General features: G+C 31.8%; 1 protein-coding gene across 3 annotated transcripts; it reads right to left on the bottom strand.

Moving 5' to 3' along the window:
* Window positions 1-1335: 1335 nt before the first annotated feature.
* LOC129313549 (ATP-dependent 6-phosphofructokinase 4, chloroplastic-like) lies at window positions 1336-15048 on the bottom strand. 3 transcript variants are annotated; one of them, XM_054956765.1, is made up of 14 exons: window positions 14619-15044; window positions 13718-13764; window positions 13519-13558; window positions 13350-13412; window positions 13143-13280; window positions 12531-12689; window positions 12378-12431; window positions 12199-12267; window positions 10617-10746; window positions 10386-10426; window positions 9181-9405; window positions 8462-8510; window positions 4922-5076; window positions 1336-2130 (listed from the first exon to the last, which is right to left on the bottom strand). In XM_054956765.1, the coding sequence occupies exons 1-14, from the start codon at window positions 14901-14903 to the stop codon at window positions 1981-1983; spliced, it is 1605 nt and encodes a 534-aa protein (XP_054812740.1). In that variant the 5' UTR covers window positions 14904-15044; the 3' UTR covers window positions 1336-1980. The 3 variants fall into 3 exon arrangements, with proteins under 3 accessions (XP_054812740.1, XP_054812742.1, XP_054812741.1); XM_054956767.1 differs by lacking the exon at window positions 1336-2130 and adding an exon at window positions 4348-4730 and having other exon boundaries at window positions 14619-15048; XM_054956766.1 differs by lacking the exon at window positions 1336-2130 and adding an exon at window positions 4349-4675 and having other exon boundaries at window positions 14619-15048.
* Between the last annotated feature and the right edge of the window lie 5236 nt (window positions 15049-20284).

Raw genomic sequence — 20284 nt, 5'->3', positions numbered from 1 at the left:
TATAACTCATCTAATTTTTTTTCTTCAAAAAAACAATGTGGGCTTGAGGTTTTAAAAATATAATGGGTTTCGTAGTTTTTGGGCAACGTGGGGAGTTCATTGAATTTGTATCTATTGTGTGCTTATGTTTGATAATAACTGACGTTCTTTTGAATTGTTTTCAACTTTGGTTGGAAGGAAGAAGAGGCTAGGGAAAGGAAAATTTTCTCTTTCCTTGTTTGGCATCCGGTTTCTCCCTCCCCTCAATTAAACATAATATAAGGGTGTTTAGATTTTTTTTAAAAAAATTTAGTTTTAGGTTCATAATTAATGTTGACATATATAATAGGTGTTTAGATATTTTTAAAAAATATTGGTTTTAGATTCATAATTAATTTTAACATGTAATAGAAGTGTTTGGATTTTCACAAAATCATGATTTTACTTAATTTTCAATTCTGCTTTTTTAGTGCTACTTTTTTATTTTGATTAAAAATTAATCTTATTAATCAATTTTATGAAACAATCATATACTATATAATAATCAATCATATTAATCAATTTTTTTTTATAATCAATTTTTTCTAACCAATATCCAAAAGGCCCCGTGGAGTTATTTTTTGGGCTTTCAATTTTTGTTCTCAAAGTTTTATTTGCAATAATTTTTTATTATTAATATAATTTAACTCCATTTAAAAAAATTATAGTGAAAGAAATTTTCTTAGTAATTAAAGATGGAAAAAAGAATAAATTAACTCTTAAATTATAAGTTCAAAAGTATCTTGGACTCTAAACTTATTTTTGATACATTTCCTTTCAACTTTTAAAAATGATACATTCCAACTTTTACTATTAATAAAAATTAAATTTAACTATTAATTGATTAGAAATTAGTACAAAAGAGCATCAAAAATTACAAAAATTATCAAGAAATTGCAATAAAATACCCAAAAATTATAGACAATGACCCAAAAAATTATAGAAAAGAACCAAAAATTTTAATTGATTATTTTTTATAATTTTTGAAATATTTTTCTATTATTTTCTGAGCAATGAACAATTAAAATAAACTTTTGTCAATGACAGAATTCAAATTGCACAGCTTTTAAAAATTAAAGGAAAATATTACATTAAAAATGAATTTAAAATCTCAATCATTCCTAAACTTATAGTTTAAGAATGAAATTGCTCTTATCCATACAAGATTCAATATTCTGAACTAAGGTTTTTTATTTGAGTGTCAATGATAGAACAAACAATGAAACAACGTTGGGAAAGATTCCTTGCAAGTATGGATTGACCCAAAACAAATCTGAATGTTGGTCATAATAAATACTAGATTAGAACAAAAATAAATTTCAGATTAAGAGTTCAGTCTAAATTCAAAAATAGAGAACCAAACTACTTTGCCACTGTCCGAATTAAATTCACCTGAAAGCAATACAATATTCCTGTAAGTAACCCTTGCCATTGTCCGAATTAAGTCTCTATGTAACCCTGTCTCCTATAAAAGAATTCATGTATTATTCCTGCAAATCCTCTTTTACAAAAAAAACAAAGCTAATGAAGAGGATTGAATGCATAGCAAAATCTGGATTGCTTTAATAAAGAAAAATTACTCAGGTTCAACACAAATTATCTAAATATAAAAAAAATTCCATGAAATTATAAAATTACTATGAAGTGTCGTGTTTTTTACTGAAATTGTTAATTGTTGCTGGATAATTTAGTTATTACTACTTTAATTGTCAACTGAATAACTCCATTAACAATTATCCAGCAATAAGCAACAACTTCAATAAAAGATGGAATTTCAAGTAATTTTACGATTTCATAAGACTTTTTTGTGTTTAGATTCTTTGTATGACACTAGACAACGATCTTCCCTTTAACAAACACATGGTAACCTGAAGTGCTATAATAGATAAATGCTTCATGAACAACCTAACTAGATGTAATTTTCACTTAAAAAAAAAAATTGTAAGGAATTAAGTCTAGTTTTCATTTATTTATTTTCTTGACCGTCTCTTTTTCAACTTCATCTTGAATCAAATCTTCAGGTGTCACAAAACTTGGTTGGTTTGTTGATGAAAGAACTCTTGCCCACATGCGACCAGTCAGCTTCACCGTATTTGGTCTCTCGGTCACACGCTGCAATAGGATGAAAATTACAGAGATCAATAGAGACAATATACTCCTTCATGGTCATACACTGTTCATATAAACCACTAAGAATAATTCTTTCCACATTCTATACAAATCCATTTTATGATATGAAATTGGAAACAGCACGTCACATGATAACCAGTGATCTCTAGGGACTCAAAATGATGTTTGAGTTGGTTTTCAAAATTGATTATGATAGATTTGTCACGTGATCCAACCAAAGGAAAAAGAAAAATCAAGTGTTTTGACAGAGTTCGTTCATTGGAGTATTCTTAAACAAGATGCATCAAAATGGTGTGAAGCGTCCGCTCTTATGGGCTCCTTGTTAAAGTTCTCAGATTATGAAGATTTCTAACTGAGACGTTTCGAAACAGAGAGACCTATTTAAACATAGACAGGAATAATTATATTTAAAGTAGTGCATCTTCAATTTGTTCAGAAAGTTTCAGGTCTATGTTAAATTTGGATTTGCTTGACTAGTCAAGAGTAATTTTGATCAATGTTATATGGAAAGCAGACAGGACTGGCAGATAAAATTGCAAACAAGATACCAGATTCTGTCCAGAACACCCCAAAAACCAAAGGTGGTAAAAATTGAACAAGAGCTGACATAAATCATTCTTTATTTTTTATGCAATATGTTTATACAAGAAACTTAAAATATATCAGCTTGATTATGATTAGTTTCATCACGATTGGGATTGGACCATGATCATACCAATATCCTTGAACAAGTACTTCTACTGGTTTAATAACCAATCAACTTTAAAAATGTTGATTTTGATTCTAAAGTCCTATTTTGTCGCCTGGCTGGCTGAGCTCAAAGTTGCCCTCTTGCTTATTTAGACCTCTTTGTACTTCTCCTTTCCAGGCTTTGCTAAATAAAATATTAAATTCTAATCCTAATTTATTCTTAAGTAAAATAGTACTAATCTTGTATAAAATCCTATTCTCTATATTTATTGATGACTATAAAGAATTAAAGAGACAATGCTTTACCGTAGAATCTACCTGCATTGGTTTTTGTAAATTTTTGTATTGCTTTACCTTTACTTTTATTAAATTTTTTTCTTTTTTAAACTTGGATAACCCCCTGCAATTGCAGCCGCTTTGAAATAGAAACAATTATCTTTTATCATTCTTTTCCATCCACCATGAAGGAACTTCATCATTTGGAGAAGCAAGGAACAACCTATGGGCTATGGTTGCTACAAGTAGTGCTATGGCTGAGCAAGAAGACCATGACCAAGGTCAATGTGAAGGTCTGGCTCAAAAGGCTACAAGAAAATATTAGAATGAAATGTTGAAGGTTGAATGAAGTAGCTTCTTGAAAAGCATAAAATCAATGTCAATGTGGAGAATTAGGATATAGCCAAGAATCTTGTGTACGGTGATGAAACAATGTGGAGAATAAATGTAACTCCAAGGAAAATTTGTAAGCACGAATGATTGACATTATCTATGTACCAGCTCCTTCCTTTCCATGTGGCTAACACTCTTACCGGCGAACTTTTGAGGATTAATTTCCAAGATTTGATTTGCAATTTGAAAGTGTTCAGCACATGCTTTATTAAGGAGCATATTCTGAGTTTGTTGTCTAATTTTATGGTTGGCTGAAGTGAACGTTATCTTGTAGTTTTTTGTTTCCTGCAGTTTCACTAGGTTATATTGATTTAACGTTTTTCTGTTACTACTTTACAAGAATGATTGGATAAACCTTGTGGCCAACAACTTCTCCTCTATGTATTTTCCTGTTTCCAATAATAAGAATTCAACGAGCAGTTTGTCTGAAATTTTACAAGAAGAAAACTATACATTGATCCACTATTCACGAAAGACTCCTTTAGGTTGTATGTATGTATGCGTTATTTAATTGTTGTTGGTGTTATTATTATTATTAAGAAAAGACTTAAGAATTAGTTAAGATTTAAACAAAATTCAGATATGATTTATAATTCAAATAGATTTAGATAGGATTTGACATTTAACTATATAATTATTATAATAGTAGGATTTAGATAGATTAGGATATATATTCATATGAGAATAATACCTACAAATAAAAGGCAATAGAGTATCCAATTTCTGACTTTGATTTCCAATAAAAATTGCATATTCAGATTTTCTCTATCTTTGTTCACTTTTTCCCTCTTTTTCTCTCTCTTTCCAATCCAAATTCTATAACAGTATGGCACACAGGCTTTTCAAAAAACACTACACAAACATTCATGAATTTTCCCAGTTGAAGGAAGATTTACACAGATTTTTAGAACAGAGGAAAGATTTGTGCAAAATCAGAAATCCAAGAAGTATTTTACTTAAACTCCTAAGAAAATTGAAAATTAAAACATTTATGTGGGAGAGAAATTTACATGCCACATGGAAGTGAAACACAGTATAGAGTTGTAACATATAAGGGAAGAAGTCTTCACAATGAGCAAGTCTCCCTTATGTAGTGCACGTTATTGGGCGTTTTCGACGTCATACAGTTCAATCAATGGCCTTGATGCATTATTCTTCATAACTGTAGCTGTTTATTCTTATTAGTTTTCTATTGTGCTATGAAGCTCGTAAGAAGTTTAATCCTAATGGACAAAAATTGATCAGTGTAACATGATAGAAAAAGAAAAAAGGTTATTAGATGTTAAGGCGTTAAGTAAAGACAAGATTTGTTAACATGAATAATGAAGATCAATTAAAAAGACCTCTAAGTTACATTTATATAGCAGATCATTTACTCAAATAAAAACATGAGGCAATAGGAAGAACCACTTACAGCAATTGGAATATATGCATGCCTGCTGTTCACAGGTCCAACTGTGAATCCAGTGTACCCGGCCATAGCTCCATGAACAGCACTATGAGCAAGAAGCGTGCAGTAAATGTTGTCAGATGCATTGCTTGGAATAGCTCGAATCATGTATGTGGGATCTGCATTACAAACATTAAAAGAATGATAATTTTTTCTTTTTGATATAAGAAGAAAGATTATTCAAAAGAAGAGGGAAAATTACAAAAACAAAGGACATGAGATCCTCTTCAATCAAAAGAAAGGAAGAAAAAGGGAAATGCCCCAGAATCTTTAACTTGGGCTTCTATAATGCCCCACCAATCCCCCAGGCCTGGTTTTCCGTTTTCCCCCAAAGAAAACTCTGAGGAAGAAATGAATTTCAGTAGAACAAGTGTATGACATCTGCTATGTCAGCGTGAATGTGAGGTGTATTTTAGGCATATTCCAGTTGCTAATATAGTTAGAGTGTGTACTGCGTAGTTGCATGTAGATGAAATATTTATTTTACAAGCTGTAAAGTCTCAATGAAATACTACTATCATCAATATACATTCTCAGACCTATGGTTTCCTTTCATCTTTTCTTTTTCTTTTTCTTTTTTCACGCTTCACAAATTTCAAGCATCAAAAAGAGGAACCAAAAGATGTTTCAAAATGGAATTCCAAAAGCCGTATTACAGTTCAAAATATAACTTCAAGATAATGAGAAAAAAATCGTGTAGAAAATTGTATGCTTGTGATTTTAGCCCTTTACAAGCCCCTCCTTGAACCCAAAGGAAAAGGAAGAAGATTTTAAATATGCTAGAAAACTTGTTATTAACTGTTACCCAGTCCCAATAGCATCGAGATTCATTGTCACTCTCTTTATGATAAGATTTGAGAATTTCATCTCCACAGGGCGTGTCAGGACTAAAGAACAATTGGGTGATATTTTCACAAAGAGCCCTGAATTGGGCTCAGGTGCTTGGGTTCAATTAATTTGTAACAAGTTAGGCATGTCTATGCTCCAACTTGAGAGGGACTGCCAGGACCGCAGAAGGTTTATTTCATTATTGTAGATATTATACCTCTATTGTACGGATAGGATATTATTCTGTCATTGAGCCATTAAAGCCCAAGGCTCCACTCTTGTGTGTGTGTGTGTGTCCCAACCCACAGAATGAATAAACAACATGTTACAATAACATTTTCCCAAAGAAGGAATTATATTCGATCATCCGTGTGGAAACAATTGATGGAAAAGTTCGAAATCAACAAATTGGGGGTAGACTCATACTTTCTCAGCATTGAAGTCACTCATTCACATCAAGGGACTTTTATAACACCACAGTATGCAATAGCCTTGATGATTGATATATGCAAGTCCGAGTATAAACTAACAAATACACAGAGAATCAAATGATAGGCATTGTGAATCTCTAGAAGAAGCAATCATTGATAAAAAGGAATGCCAAAGACTCGTGGTGGGAAGACTAATCTACTTGTCCCACACCAGGGCATAGCATAAGTTATGAGTGTTGTTAGTTAGTTTATGCAGTCTCAGAGTAAATATCTTACGCTGGTGCATAGAATACTTCTCAAAGGGCACACCAAGAAAAAGAATTATGTTTTGAAGGGGGAGGGATTAACTCTTGAAAATTATATGGGATTATGCAGAATCTCTAGTTCATAGGAGATCAACCAATAACTGCTATGCTTTCCGAAGAGGAAACCTAGTTATTTGGAGTGGCAAGAAACAAAATGCAGTTTCCAGATTTAGTCCAGGCTAAGTTCAAAGCAATGGCACTGGGGGTTTGAGTTATTGAGAACAAAATTCCAATGAATTTTTATTGTGATAATAAGTTGACCATTAACATTGCCCACAATCCAATACACCACAACTGAACAAAACACATCAAAGGAGATTGGCACTTTATCAAATTGAAATTGGACAATGGTTTAATTTGCATTCTTTTTGTCCCCACAGTTGATCAATTTGCACGTATCCTCACAAAAGGACTGTCCAGTATCATCTTTCAAAACATAGCTGGCAAGTGGGGTTGTGGTAAATGGATGACATCTGCTCACCAGTTTGAGGGAAAGTGGTAGAAAATATTATTAGTCATTATAGTTAATCAGGCAATACCTGACGCCAGGATTAAGGGATTGATAATCCCTTGAAAATCTGAAATCTTTCCAACATTTATTGGATATGAATTCCCCACTCTACTGCACTTGCGTTTAGAAACCAATGTAATGTCCTCATTGTAAACCACAAGAGATTAATATTCAAGCTATTATTTGTGTCACCTAGGTCAAAGACAGATCAAATGCTACCTTATTACTTCTTTTGTCTTCTCAGAAGGATTACCATACCAATGAATTTCACAAGCTAGAAAGACAAACCATGAGCACTAGATGAAACTCAAAAAATTGAAGTAGAAGAAAAGGACTCTTGAACGCATTAGAACAATAAAGTTTCTTGATATATAAACTCAACCATTTACATCCTTTTTATTTAGATTCTTTGAAACAAAAGAACAAAACCTGTGTACTCAAGCTTATATACTTAAACATTAAATTCTCCAATTAACTAATATGTACATTATATTTACACCACACTAACTTAGTCACCAAAGTTGATAACTAACCTCTAAATTTACTTTAAAAAAACAAAGGAAGTCTCCATATCCACCTTCTTTCTATAATTGTCACGGTAATAATTCATAGTCATCTTTACTCCCTGACAGTACACAATCTAAAGAAGCACCCATATCTACCGTGAAGGAAATGAACCCAAAGCGGATTATGCTGGGGTCACAATAAAAGGGCTCGCTTCATCCCCTCTCAAAATGTGGCTAATGCCCACAGAAGACAAGCTTGGAGGGATATGAGAGGATGTTCTTGCACCTCTGAAGTTATTTTACATGTCTTTCTCATATACTTTTGTAGTCATCTTGTCAGAGTCAGCCATATGACTGTAGCGTGCAAATGAATGTAATAAGCACAATTTTTCTACAATCTCCTATGCAGATATCTACGGGCAGGTGCAAGTATTGAAGGGACGGCCAGAATAGTAAAGTCTTTGATTTTCAAATTGGGGGAAGTTGACATGGAGGAAGAAGGAATGTAAATTTTATGGCTGATTTAATACTTTGCAATAGTAATAGAAGGAGAAGATGAGAATGATGTGTAAGGTTTTTTTTGTTTTCATTCATTTTCTTTTTGGTTTCAAGAGTTGAGTTAATAGAGAAATATGGTGAAGTGTGGTCCATGCAGCCAACCCCCCCTAGTGGGGTAAGACTTGTTGCTATTGTTGTTCCTGTTGAAAAAGTTAAGTTAATAGTGCTAGGAATTAGGTTGGTAAGGTGTAAAAATAATGTGCAGTTAATTGATTGGGTAACCTGATGTAAAGTAAGTTTTAAGCATACATGTTTTGTCCAAAAATAATAATTGTTATTAGCAAATGATAGTTATTAGAACCAGAACTTCCTAGAAGAATAAAAATGTAAGAATGGAAAGATTCATGGGCAAATCATGAATTTACCTATATATTTCATATTTACAGCCATCTTCTTAACGTTTGTGAAATAATCCTGCGACAAACAGCATGAGGATTAAAGAAATTGGATTAGTGACCAAAAATAAGTAGAAGAAATAACCACAACCTCTTGAGAAATAAAAGCAACTGCTCATCTAACATGGAAATTGTTGCATTTAGTTGTAGTAAACAATCTTTAATCAAAGCGAAGTAGTTAGTTGAAAAAACAATAGGTCCAAGCTCTAACAAATTCATCAATATTTATTACGTGTGTAGGTTATTCCAAATTATGGGAAAATTTTTGAGAATGCAGAGAGTTAACAAATGGACTGGGGCACCACTCAAACAGCAACATAATTAAAGGGAAAAAATTGAACTAATAAGATAATTCTTTCATTGGATAATGGATAACAAAAACTGTTTTTTTTTTCTGTTTACAGTTGCTATTTTTTGAGGTTACAGAATCCATCTACCAAAAAGATTACAATTCCCATCAGAATAAACTTAACAATTGAATCAGATAGAAGAATTTCTTAGGAGTTAATCTTACACTAAGATCATAATCATAATTGTTAAAATTGTGGAATTGACTCCCAAAGAAATCACCAATCTGACCCACTCTCTAGTCCTCTATGATGGAAGTTACCATACATTTCTGTTAAAAAAATATATATAAGAGGAGCACAACGAATGCCAAAACAGCATGTAGAGATAACACACAATACCTTGATCTTTTGGGATAGCCATGGGCCAACATCAAGTAGTAGTTTGTTTCCCGACGCATCCTTATCAGCCAATACATGCACTTCAGCAGAAACATATTCCTGGCCAGCACCTTCTGCCATCACAATAACTAAATGTCCATTTTCTTTTAGCCTCTCTTCAAGAAAGTCAAAAAGACCACCCTTTCCTTCTAAATAAAATGGGGACTCTGGAATCAAGCAGCAATCCTGTTACAGCTGACACATGATCAGTTGTTTTCTTTTTGTTGATTTTCTTTTCTTTCACTAATTTTGATAGGGGAGCAATTTAAAGTCCAAGATGAGATATGCTGACTCTTAAGAACGAAAAGGCAGTGGGAAGATGAGACATCCCCCAAAGAAAACTACAAAGGAAAGAGAAGGCGAAGTAGAAAGATTAAAAAAACACAGAATGAAAGTGAGAAGGAAAAAGAAAAGCATCATTCTCTAAACTTGCATTACCCACAGAGAACCACCTTTAAGAAGAATATTGATTATTTACTATCAATTATCTTTGCTGATCTCGAAAGAATCCATGCCTAAAGGGTGAGTTTTCTAATTTTGCAAAGATTATAAGCATATACATTTTAATTTTTAAGAGGAAGGGAGGGCATTAGATTTTAAGCCTATTGGTTTACGTTGAGTCATTTTCATTTGTGATATCAATTCCTAGTAACTAAGATCACCTAGGATAATATTGTAACTCAGTGCAGAACTGTAGACAAAGTAGCTGCTAACAAATTAAAAATCCCTTAGAATATGGGTGGCACTTTTCCTTAGGGATTAACAGCCTTCACTCTTAAATCTTATATTAATCATCAACTAGTGCATTTGGTAATGTTTGTGAAAGTTGCATCAAAATCCCAAGAAACTAATTAGTTAGGATAGCTATTCAACTCTTCACATATCAGAAACAGAGATTCCCTTGAAATAACCATGGAACAAGCACTAAAGAGCTGCCATACAGACAAATCTTCAACCCTTAAGTTCTAACTGTTACTCAGTTTTAACTGAAAAGGTCAACAGCTAAATTTCTTGTTTTTACTAAAAAGATCCTGCACTAGAACTAATAACATGATCTATCCAATTTATTTACCACATGAAATTAAAATTTTACAAAGACAATAAAACCAACTTGTAAACTTTTATGACATTGATCGAGCATATGTGAGACTGGGTAGTAGACTTACCACATCTCGGCTTGCCAAAGTTGCATGCATAGCAATGAAACCTGCAGATGGAAGGTTGTAAAGCATATTGCTGAAAAAGAAACAAGATGCTCACAGATCTAATACTAATGCATCATGCATCATATAAATCTCGCATTCTGCATTTTAAATTTAAATACTTTTGAGACTTAGAGATTAAAAAAAACAGAGAAATAAAAAATACAAAGTAGAGCATCTCCTAAGTGCTAATACCACTGTATCTGCCCATTAGTTTAACAATTCCAACTCCATTTTCAACACTTTCAACCTCCACATGTGCCGCATTAATGGCTCTTTGAGCTTCTTCAACAGCAGTATCAAATCCAAAAGATTTGTCTATCACCTGAAGCCAAACAAGAAAAATATCAATAGCAAATATCACGGATTCTTCTCTCAGGGAAAAAAATCATTGACCATAAAGTACAAAATGCTAATCCTTGTGTGCATTTTAGCTGAACATATGTAGCTATATATGATTGCTATATTTGTTGTACTTATAGGTACTGTTTTGTATTAAGTCACTATAACCATCAGAATTAAGTATAAATATAGAAGTTAACAATATATTCAGGAGTCCCACATGGCTTGTATTACATGATTCATAGTCTTTATAGTGCATGTAATAGAGGGCAACCTTATGTTTTTCCCTGTCCCAAAAGAAGAAGAAGAAGCTTCTTTTCTGGAGAAAACTACAGTACACTGATTGGTAAGACCATCAAAATATTTATAAGAATCAACTTAACCCCTCGAATGCTTTGATAGAACAACGGGATGCTCTGATGAAGAAAAAATATTTCTGCTGCCAAAAAGGCTACAGTAAGAAACCTTGAATTTTGCATGCTCTTGCTACACTTAATCAACCTCTTTTGGATTATTAGCAAAGCTATGTCTCTATTTAACTGAGACCTTTCATTTGACTATGTTGTCTAGAAGACTACGAGAAAATTTGGATGTCCTGGAGATGTAATAAAAATGTCTTATAAAAGCTGTTGAAGGTCCTACAAAAAGTGATACTATAAAATCAAAATATCAGTAAAATAAAATGAACATATTATGACAAATTTGGAGAAAAAAGTCCTTGAAAGAAATTGTACACAGTAAAGAAATTTTCAATGGGAGAATCATGCAAATTAGAAAGCCAATAATTGCAAGGACATTTGTCATATCTTGGCATATGTGACAATTTTGAAAGGATTTTGTACAAACACACATCCACAAAGAGGGAAATTTGTACGATGATCACAGCCTGATGTTATGAAGATTCCGATGGCATTAAAACCACAATGGAAAAGACTACTGCAAAATTCTAATGGAGGCAAATGTTTCAAATTTAACATAATAATTTATATTTGATGACATGGCTTCTTCAAAAGTTCCAGGATACTGAGAAATCTTCCATAATCGTAAAGCACAAATCAGCATTGCAAAATGGCCAAAAAAAAAAAAAATAATAATAAGCAAATTGCAGTTTAACCAAAAAAAAAAAAAAAAATCTACTGATATAGAGAAGAAAAAGATAATGAAACATCTTCAAAGTTTACAGAAAACTCAAATGTATCAAGTCAGCCTAAAAAAAAGTACTTTGTCATGGTCTAATTTACAGAGTTCAAGAAAGTCATCAAATATATAAATCGTTATATGCATGATTTTCAGCTGCAAAAGAATAGCTACAGTTCAGAAATGAGGATAATGACCGAATTATAATATGTAACTATGAATTCAAATTTTTTCATCTGCAAAAATAATAATAATAGTTATTGAAAAAAACTAAGGATTTATAGTTAGCTTCACTTACAGCAATATCATTATCAATTGTCTTCGGAATCCCAGCCACAGCAACTTGAAGGCCACGTTTTTTAACTTCCTTCATAACAGTAAGCCCATATTACTTCATCCAATAGAACTAAATGAATAAGAAGTTAAAGACTTTAAGTTCAAGGCAAGAAGTTTCATCATGTGGCACGAAACAGTTACCTCATATATGACTGCAGCTCCTCTCTGGGTACCGTCACCTCCAATTATGTATACCTTACATACAAAAATCAGTTCAGCCATCAAGGTTTGGCCCCCAGGGGGGGGGGTGAGTAAAGCTATCAAGACAATCAAGACAGATGAACAAACAACCACCTGATTTATTCCCCTGTCCTGAATGTTATCAACTATCTTGTGGGTATCATGCCCTCCTCGAGATGTGCGAAGAAAAGTGCCACCACGTTTATGGATATTGTCAACAACTTTAGTTGATAATTTCAATGTATTTTTGGAATAAAATCCTCTATATCCTCCCTGAATTGTATTCAGCAGCATTATAGTCACGCAAACTGAAGTGCAAATACAAAAAACAGTATAAATATGCCCTCAAACAACTAAAAGCATATAAATTTGTGTTTCCTGAAGAAATAAGAAAGCAGGATTGAAGTGCGAAGATTGAGGACATCAAATGCCCAATAACTATGAGAAGAAGGAAAGGAAAATATTGAGGAAAAAAAATAAAAGGAGATATATTAGCATTAGTCCATTGCATGGGAATTAATGAGATTTTGGCCAGCTATTGACCATACCAGATCTCGTCCATTATAATTAATCCTCAATTTATCCCTCATTAAATCTGGATATTGGACCATATTATACCAGCATTAGGAAATAATTATGACTTTGAACAACAAGTGACAATCAACTGTTCACTTAGCAAAAGCAAAGAACATTGAGGAAGTGAGACATAGGTTTCAACGAAATCACCTCAATTCCTAGTATATCCTCAACACCGTACATGTAGTTCAAGCCACAAACAATTTCCCTGATCACTGTATTGATTCCGGGGCATAATCCTCCACAAGTAACTATGCAAGCTCGAACTTCTTCTGGCTTAAAGTAAACCTAGCATTACAATGCACCATCATTAACTTCTGAAGATAAAAAATGGGCACATATAACATGCATTTATACCTTTTCTCGAGGCCCTGCACGCCGAAAATGAACTCCTCTGGGGCTGTCTTTCTGAACCACAATCTAGAGAGGGTATTGAAAGAAAATGTACATAAAGCAAGGGTCATCAACCATTTTTAAAAAAGAAAAAACATTCATATAAAGGGAAACGAAACACTCTGTCACTTACATTTTGTGCAACCACATCTTCAGGGCACACAAAAGTGTTCCTAATAATCCAAACAAAACAAGGACAAAAGGCTTTCAGTTTAAGACAATAAGAAACAAAATGTTTTTGGGTACTAGAAAAAGCCATCAGATAAAATCTTAAAAATTACAAAGAAAAATCATAAATTATGTCATAAAAAAATGAAAATAAGTGAACTAACTTGACAATTGCATAAGCTCGGCTCTTCTGCAATGGATTTGGAAATGACTGCAATGGAGGAAGTAATGAAATAAGCATAATGAATCAGCTCAATGGAGAAAATTTGGAAAGATAAGAGAGCTCTTTTAAATAGAGTTTCCAATTTGGAAACTAGGGTTTATAATTAGTAATATCGTTTTTATTGTCTTTGCATATAAGTTATTGACCTCAATTATATTGGAGCATGTTATTTTTCTCGATCTTGATTCATTTTCTGCTCATCAATCTATTCAAATATCATTATCTTAGGCTTCTAATAGTTGATATGAATTTTAAACAGAGGAGGGCTACATCAATCGAATTCTCTCTTAATATATTTACAGGGTATAACGGCATAAGTGTGATTAAGACAATTGTAAAGATTAGTTTGTAATAGAAATGAAAACATCGCTCACTGTACATATTACTGAGAGAACAGAAAGTCCTTTAGCTTTAATGGGCTTATCTCATTACAATCATGTTGAATTTCCAAGTCGATCTGTGTCTTTCCATCTCCTCAGAGGCTCTTCTTCTTTTTTCACACACATTCCTTCATTAAATTAGAGTTGCTAAAAATGCTTCCTTTCTCACTAATAAGCCGGAAGGAGATGACCCAAATGTATAGAATAGACGAACTTTTAAAAATGAAACTAAAAAGTAAAAATAGCATATCAGAGTATTTCGTTTTGAATGCGTATATATTGTGCATTTGTGTTTTCAGCTGACAAACCATGATTTATCCTTTTAAATTCAGACCCAAGCGAACTTCGCTTGTTATGCACAACAATAATATCAATAATCAATAATATAGTATCACAACCTAGAATAATCTAGATGAGTTAAAACAAGAAGTTTAATGAAAACTAATGCAAACAAATCAGCACCTGTAAATCTGGAAGGAAATGCGTCAAGTGGGGAACGTCTTCCAGCACAAACCCGTCATTACGTGCTTGCTTTGAACTCTGGGAAGCTCTTATCACAACATGCGTATGGCGGGAAAGCAAGGGCTTCGTAAGAAAGATTTCAGATCGGCAACGCAAATTCGGAGGAAAACGCGATGATTTTAAAGATTTTGGTTCGAGGGAAAGTTGAGGGGAAAATGAAGTGGAAGGTGAAGATGGAAAAAATGAAGACATTTCAGAGAGCGAAGAGGTAAGCGAAATATCCATATCGAAGTGACAAACAGAAAGAGAATTACACGGAAACTACTTTGATTCGGAACTTATGATCTTGATTCCTGAATCGACTTCCAGTTATGTCACGCAAGAGAAGAGACGCCAGCTTCTACATTGCTGTCGGGACGTGCCCCAAAAAAGGACTTTTCTTTGAAAGGAACAAATCTTTAATTCAACCAAAAAATTTCTTTGACTGATAAATAAGGGTGGAATTCAACTCACTTTATTATGTTCGGTCAAAACAAAAGTCACTTTTAGTAGGGGTTATGTTATAAAATATACTCCCTCCTTTTAAACTATGATATAAGATATTTTTTATAAATTTTACTTAATATAAAATATAAAATATTAAATAATTTTAGATTTATTTTTTAATAATTTTTATTTGTGTTCGTAAATCATAATTAATTAATTATGATTTTTATTATAATTTGAGAAGAGTAACTAATATAAAAAGCAAAGATAAACAAGACAATAACAAGCCAAAAATGGAGGAGAAAATAATGGAAGATAATTTGTTATTCTCTTAAATAGTTTTGCTTTAGAGATGGCTCTATTTGTAGGGATCTAACTATTAAAATTTTATTCTATAAAAAAATGAAGAGATATATAATGGTATATTATATAAATCTTCTAAAGATATAAGGTATTAATTACTCTAAAAAATTCACTTTAAATTATTCGTTAGGACATTAAGGATAAAGAAATCTTAAGATACTTCCTCCATTTTTATATATAAGAGAAAGTATCACTTTTTTTTTCCATAAACCATTCCTAAGGTAAACCATTCATTTATTACAAAATTTTTAAATTATCCCTTATAAACTCATTATTTTCATTCATGAAAAACAATTAGTGCATTTTTATTTAGATTAAATACATGGATATTTTGGTATAATTTTTTATTTTCAAATGTAATTATTATAATTAATTGATTTTATTAAAATATGATACATTTATTTTCTTTTATATATAGAAATAAAGAGAATATAAGTTGTGAATATCCACAATATAATATTTAGGGTTAATGATCATTTTTATTTTTAAAGTTTTCTCTCACAAATATCCAGTGTTTAAAACTCAATTTTAGTCCATTCTTTCTCTTGACATGTATTTGGTTGGGGGCTTCTCGATTTTGGAAGGGATCTCCCCTCTCCTCCCCTTATATTGCTCCCCTTTAAATTGAAGTTTTTTTGGAGGGGAGCTAATTTTTTAATATTATAAGTACACTCATAATTAAAAAAAAACTCTTTTTTATATTAGATTATGTTTCACTCTCAGATCTCAACTGATTTCATTGGAATTTTTTTAAAAAATTACAGTTCATCATATTTTATTATATATTTAAGGGAGTTATTTATTTTTTATAAAAAAATGTAATCATTATAATTATTGGTTTAATTTTTTTATTCACATATTAACAATATGATAGGATGAGAATAAATTTTTAAAAAATCATGCAATTTAAATTAATGTGTAAAATTATTTTCTACAAGAAACAAATAAAAAATTTTAAACTAATATATTGGGATATAATAATAAATTTGTTATTACCTTCCCTCCTCTCCTAAACTAAACAAAAAATCATTAAAAACCCTTCTCCTCTGCTCCCCTCCAACAAAATCAAATAAGGTAACATTAAAACCTTTTCCTTCCCTCTCTTCCATCCTTTCCTCTCAAATCAAATACACCTTAAAAGTTATAAAATGGATCACTCTTACCCTGCCATCAATTCCAGTTAAGTTTGATAGTTAGTTTTTTTTTAATCAAAGAATACATTTAATCCTTTAATTTTATATAAAGATTCATTTAAGTCTGTTAATTTTATAAAATGTCCTCTTAATCATATAATCCTAATATTGTTAGTTCCATCCTAATAAATTTTCACATTAAACTTCCAAATATTAATAAAACATTTTAAAATATTGACATATTAAATTTAATTTTTTAAAATAAAAATGATTGATACAAAATCATTTAAAAATAACAGTATTATAGTTAAAGAATTAAAAAAATACTTTATAAAATTAAAAAAAATCAAATGAAATCTTATATAAAATTAAAGAATTAAAAATATATTTTAACTTTTTTTTAAACATAAAATTGTAGAGTTGTCGCCTGCGTGTCACTCAAATCATCCACCTTGCAAACGAGTCAGATTATTTATTTTTAACCAAAAACTCTCTCTCTCTCTCTCTCGCCTCCCCCTCTCCCCCTGCTTCTCAGCGCCTTGTCCGATTCTGTTTCACGAAGATGAAATCTTCTACATCACAATAGCCACATTTCTACATCACAATGCAATTTCAAACCCATAACAAGCTGAACAAGTCAATATCCCAGAAAGAACAAATCGCTGGCAACTTATTGAAGAAAAATCAAATCCTTCTTTTTTTAAAAAAATCAAAAATTAAACCCAACTGAAACATATCAACGACGAAGAAGAGATTGGAGAATCAAATCTTGACAGAGGCACAGCAACAATATGAAAGCGATTAAAAAACAACAACAGTTGTAACAGCAGAAAAAAATCAGAAAAACCCATAAAAAATTCCAATCACAACCCTTTTCAGAGACACGACGATGACTGCCGCTGGAGGAATTGGAAGGGACAGAGACGATAACCAGAGAAGCGGAAGCTCGGATGCCTTCAGCCATTGCACCTTCTGGGGATGATGAATTGGTGAAAATTGGTTTGTTTCTTTTTTCTTTTCTTTCCCCCCCCCCCCCCTTGCTGTTGCGAGGAAGTGATGAGGTGGAGGGAGGGGAAGTGGTGGTTTTGGTGGAGGTAAAGAGGACGTGGAGGGACAATGTGGACATTCTAGTCAAATAGAAAATATTTAACCGTGTACGTTAATTAACGGTAAGCGATGAATTGAACCAATTTTTTAAGTTTAAAGCAAAAGAATGAACGAAAGTGGAGTTTAAGATAGTCAGTATCCTAAAAAAAATAGTTTAAAAACAAAATTAAGGATTAACCTTAATATTAATAATGCTCGCATTGGATGTTCATAATAAATATTATATTAGACATTTATAATAAATATTATATTTTATTAAAACCTTATTAGAAAAAAATTCAATGAAATAAAAACTTAAAAAAAAAAGAGTACACAATATTTTTAGACGCTTGATAAAATTATCTCATTAAAAATTTTTTAGAAAAAACTCAATAGGACAAAAACTACACACACCTACAGCTGTTAAAAGCAGATTTATCACAACTTATGATACAAAGGCCACTTATCTCAACCAATATCATGATTTGCCACAGCCAATCCATGCGAAACAATCTGTCACGATAATCAAGGCAATCCGTTGTGGCATACACCCAAAAACAGCACAATTATGGCATTAGGAAATTAAATTTTTGAAGCACCAAATTAATTGCTCGAAGTTTTGATTAAGATGATCCAAACGTTTGCATGTAGATAATTAAAAGATCTATCTAATGACTTTTGTTTTATCACATTCTTGTATTAGATGAGGATTTTGGAATACTTTGCACCGAACAAGCACCTGTGCCAAAAGCATCAAAATTAAGTTTCTCTCCTCTTAAGCCTCAAACACCCTCCACATGCATAAATTACAACATGTAAAATCATGCACATCGCATACTATCAACTTAAGGATCCGCCCATGTGCACACATTTGCACCGTTTTTCCAAAAACATATAGGACCACAATCAAAAATACCCTAATTTAACAATAACGGCTTGATGAAGATGATAAATAATCCAAAAAAAAATATAATAACCCCTAATGTTAGCAAATATGTGATCTATTTATACATAATTTAACTAGAGACTTTACATTGGCAAGCTCTAGTTTCTCGCTCTAGCAATGTCCCCTTTCCCCTTAGCCATACCATCTATTGGAAAGATAATAACAAACAAAAATGATATTTTGCAATTTCAATAACAAAGCAATTTAATCAAAATGTATAAAAATGTGGCATTCATAATAAATAAGCATAATTATTACACAAGAAAATCTACAAATTAATCACAATGCATCATTAAGTCATAATCTACATTATCATATACAATCACCTTATATCACTTCTTATATCTGAATTCATAGGCTATTAACTTATATAGATTTAACCTATGTGATTGGGCTAGCCCTGCTCTTCAATTATGAAGGGTTACTTACCCAAAGGCTTTCACACTCACTCTCGAACCATGGACTCTCAGAGAGATTGGTGATACTAATTATCATGCCCGACCCATGTTATACTTGAAAGGTTGATGAGAATACTAAGCACACATATTAATAAATATGTTAAACATTGTGTGTAAACTTAATGAAAGCCACATCACGTGAATTTTCCAATGATATCTTCCATTAACACTAGGGCGAACTCCTGCCTATCCGTGATTATGCAAGTTCACTAAATGTATGCCCAACACATTCATACTTTCCATTATCACACATAATTGTATAAGCATAAATATACTCATTTTTTGTAACTCAAGAAGTTGCATGTATTTCTTGATAAAGCATCACACCCAATTTTAAAGCTAAAAATTTCATGATTACCAACTCAAGACTTACTCAATTAAAGCTCATCACATTCGTAACCACATATACAAGAGTCACATATAATTCCACCAAGTGTAGCTTCATCACAAAGAGACAAATTTCTTACCTCGAGTAACCCCTTAAAGGTAACAAGCACATAATCATGTTTTTATTCCTTATTATGTAATGATCCTAAATTTTAAATTAATAAAAAAAATTTCTCCCAATTTGTAGTTTATTTAAATTAGTTTTATGAAAAATAAAGAGTGGTGAATTAGTAGAACTTATGCTAATAGTTTGTTTCCTTTTTGCAATTTCCTAATGTTTAGATTTTTATTCTTTCCTTTTCTTGTCAAACGCACACACCGTCTCAAATTTTTTTCCTTCTCCTCCTTCGAAATTTAAGGAATTAAATACTGTTTTGAATAATATTGTATGCTATTTTATAAATGCTGAGCTAAAGATTGATGAAGAGATTAAATGTTGAAAATGGTTGAATTGTTTGGATGATTCTCTTATGATTTATTTAATCATGAATGTTCTCATAGTACTTATAAATATGCTTGAAAGGTTTATTGGTGGAAATGAGATTGTTAAATTTTTATAGTAGAACCTAGAGAAATTATAAATATTACTCAAAGGAGTACATGTAAATTTTGGAGTTTTAAAATATCAAAATAAGAGAAAGTAATTCACAGGATGCATGTATGATGTGTTGTTAAATTTAAAAGAAGCATGAGAATTGTTAATATGAGTTACTATGACTTATGGTTAAAAATGAGCTACAGGAAGATATGAGGATGAATTGAGGGTTGGTAAATGCTTAATTAACTTAAGTATATTTGAAACATAAT

The sequence above is a fragment of the Prosopis cineraria genome, unplaced genomic scaffold (assembly GCF_029017545.1).
Source record: "Prosopis cineraria cultivar Desert tree isolate PC_DT_omini unplaced genomic scaffold, ASM2901754v1 PC6, whole genome shotgun sequence".
Lineage (NCBI taxonomy): Eukaryota > Viridiplantae > Streptophyta > Magnoliopsida > Fabales > Fabaceae > Prosopis > Prosopis cineraria.
Note: the sequence above shows the minus strand (reverse complement) of the source record. Positions and strands in the feature narration are given on the sequence as shown.

Coding starts and splice junctions, on each gene's coding strand:
- LOC129313549 (XM_054956765.1), bottom strand. CDS start 14,903: ATGGATATTTCGCTTACCTCTTCGCTCTCTGAAATGTCTTCATTTTTT. Junction 12,268..12,377: donor GAGCTGCAGTCATATATGAG/GTAACTGTTTCG, acceptor ACTGTTATGAAG/GAAGTTAAAAAACGTGGCCT. Junction 5,077..8,461: donor TGTAAATATGAAATATATAG/GTAAATTCATGA, acceptor TTTGTAATGCAG/ATCCCACATACATGATTCGA.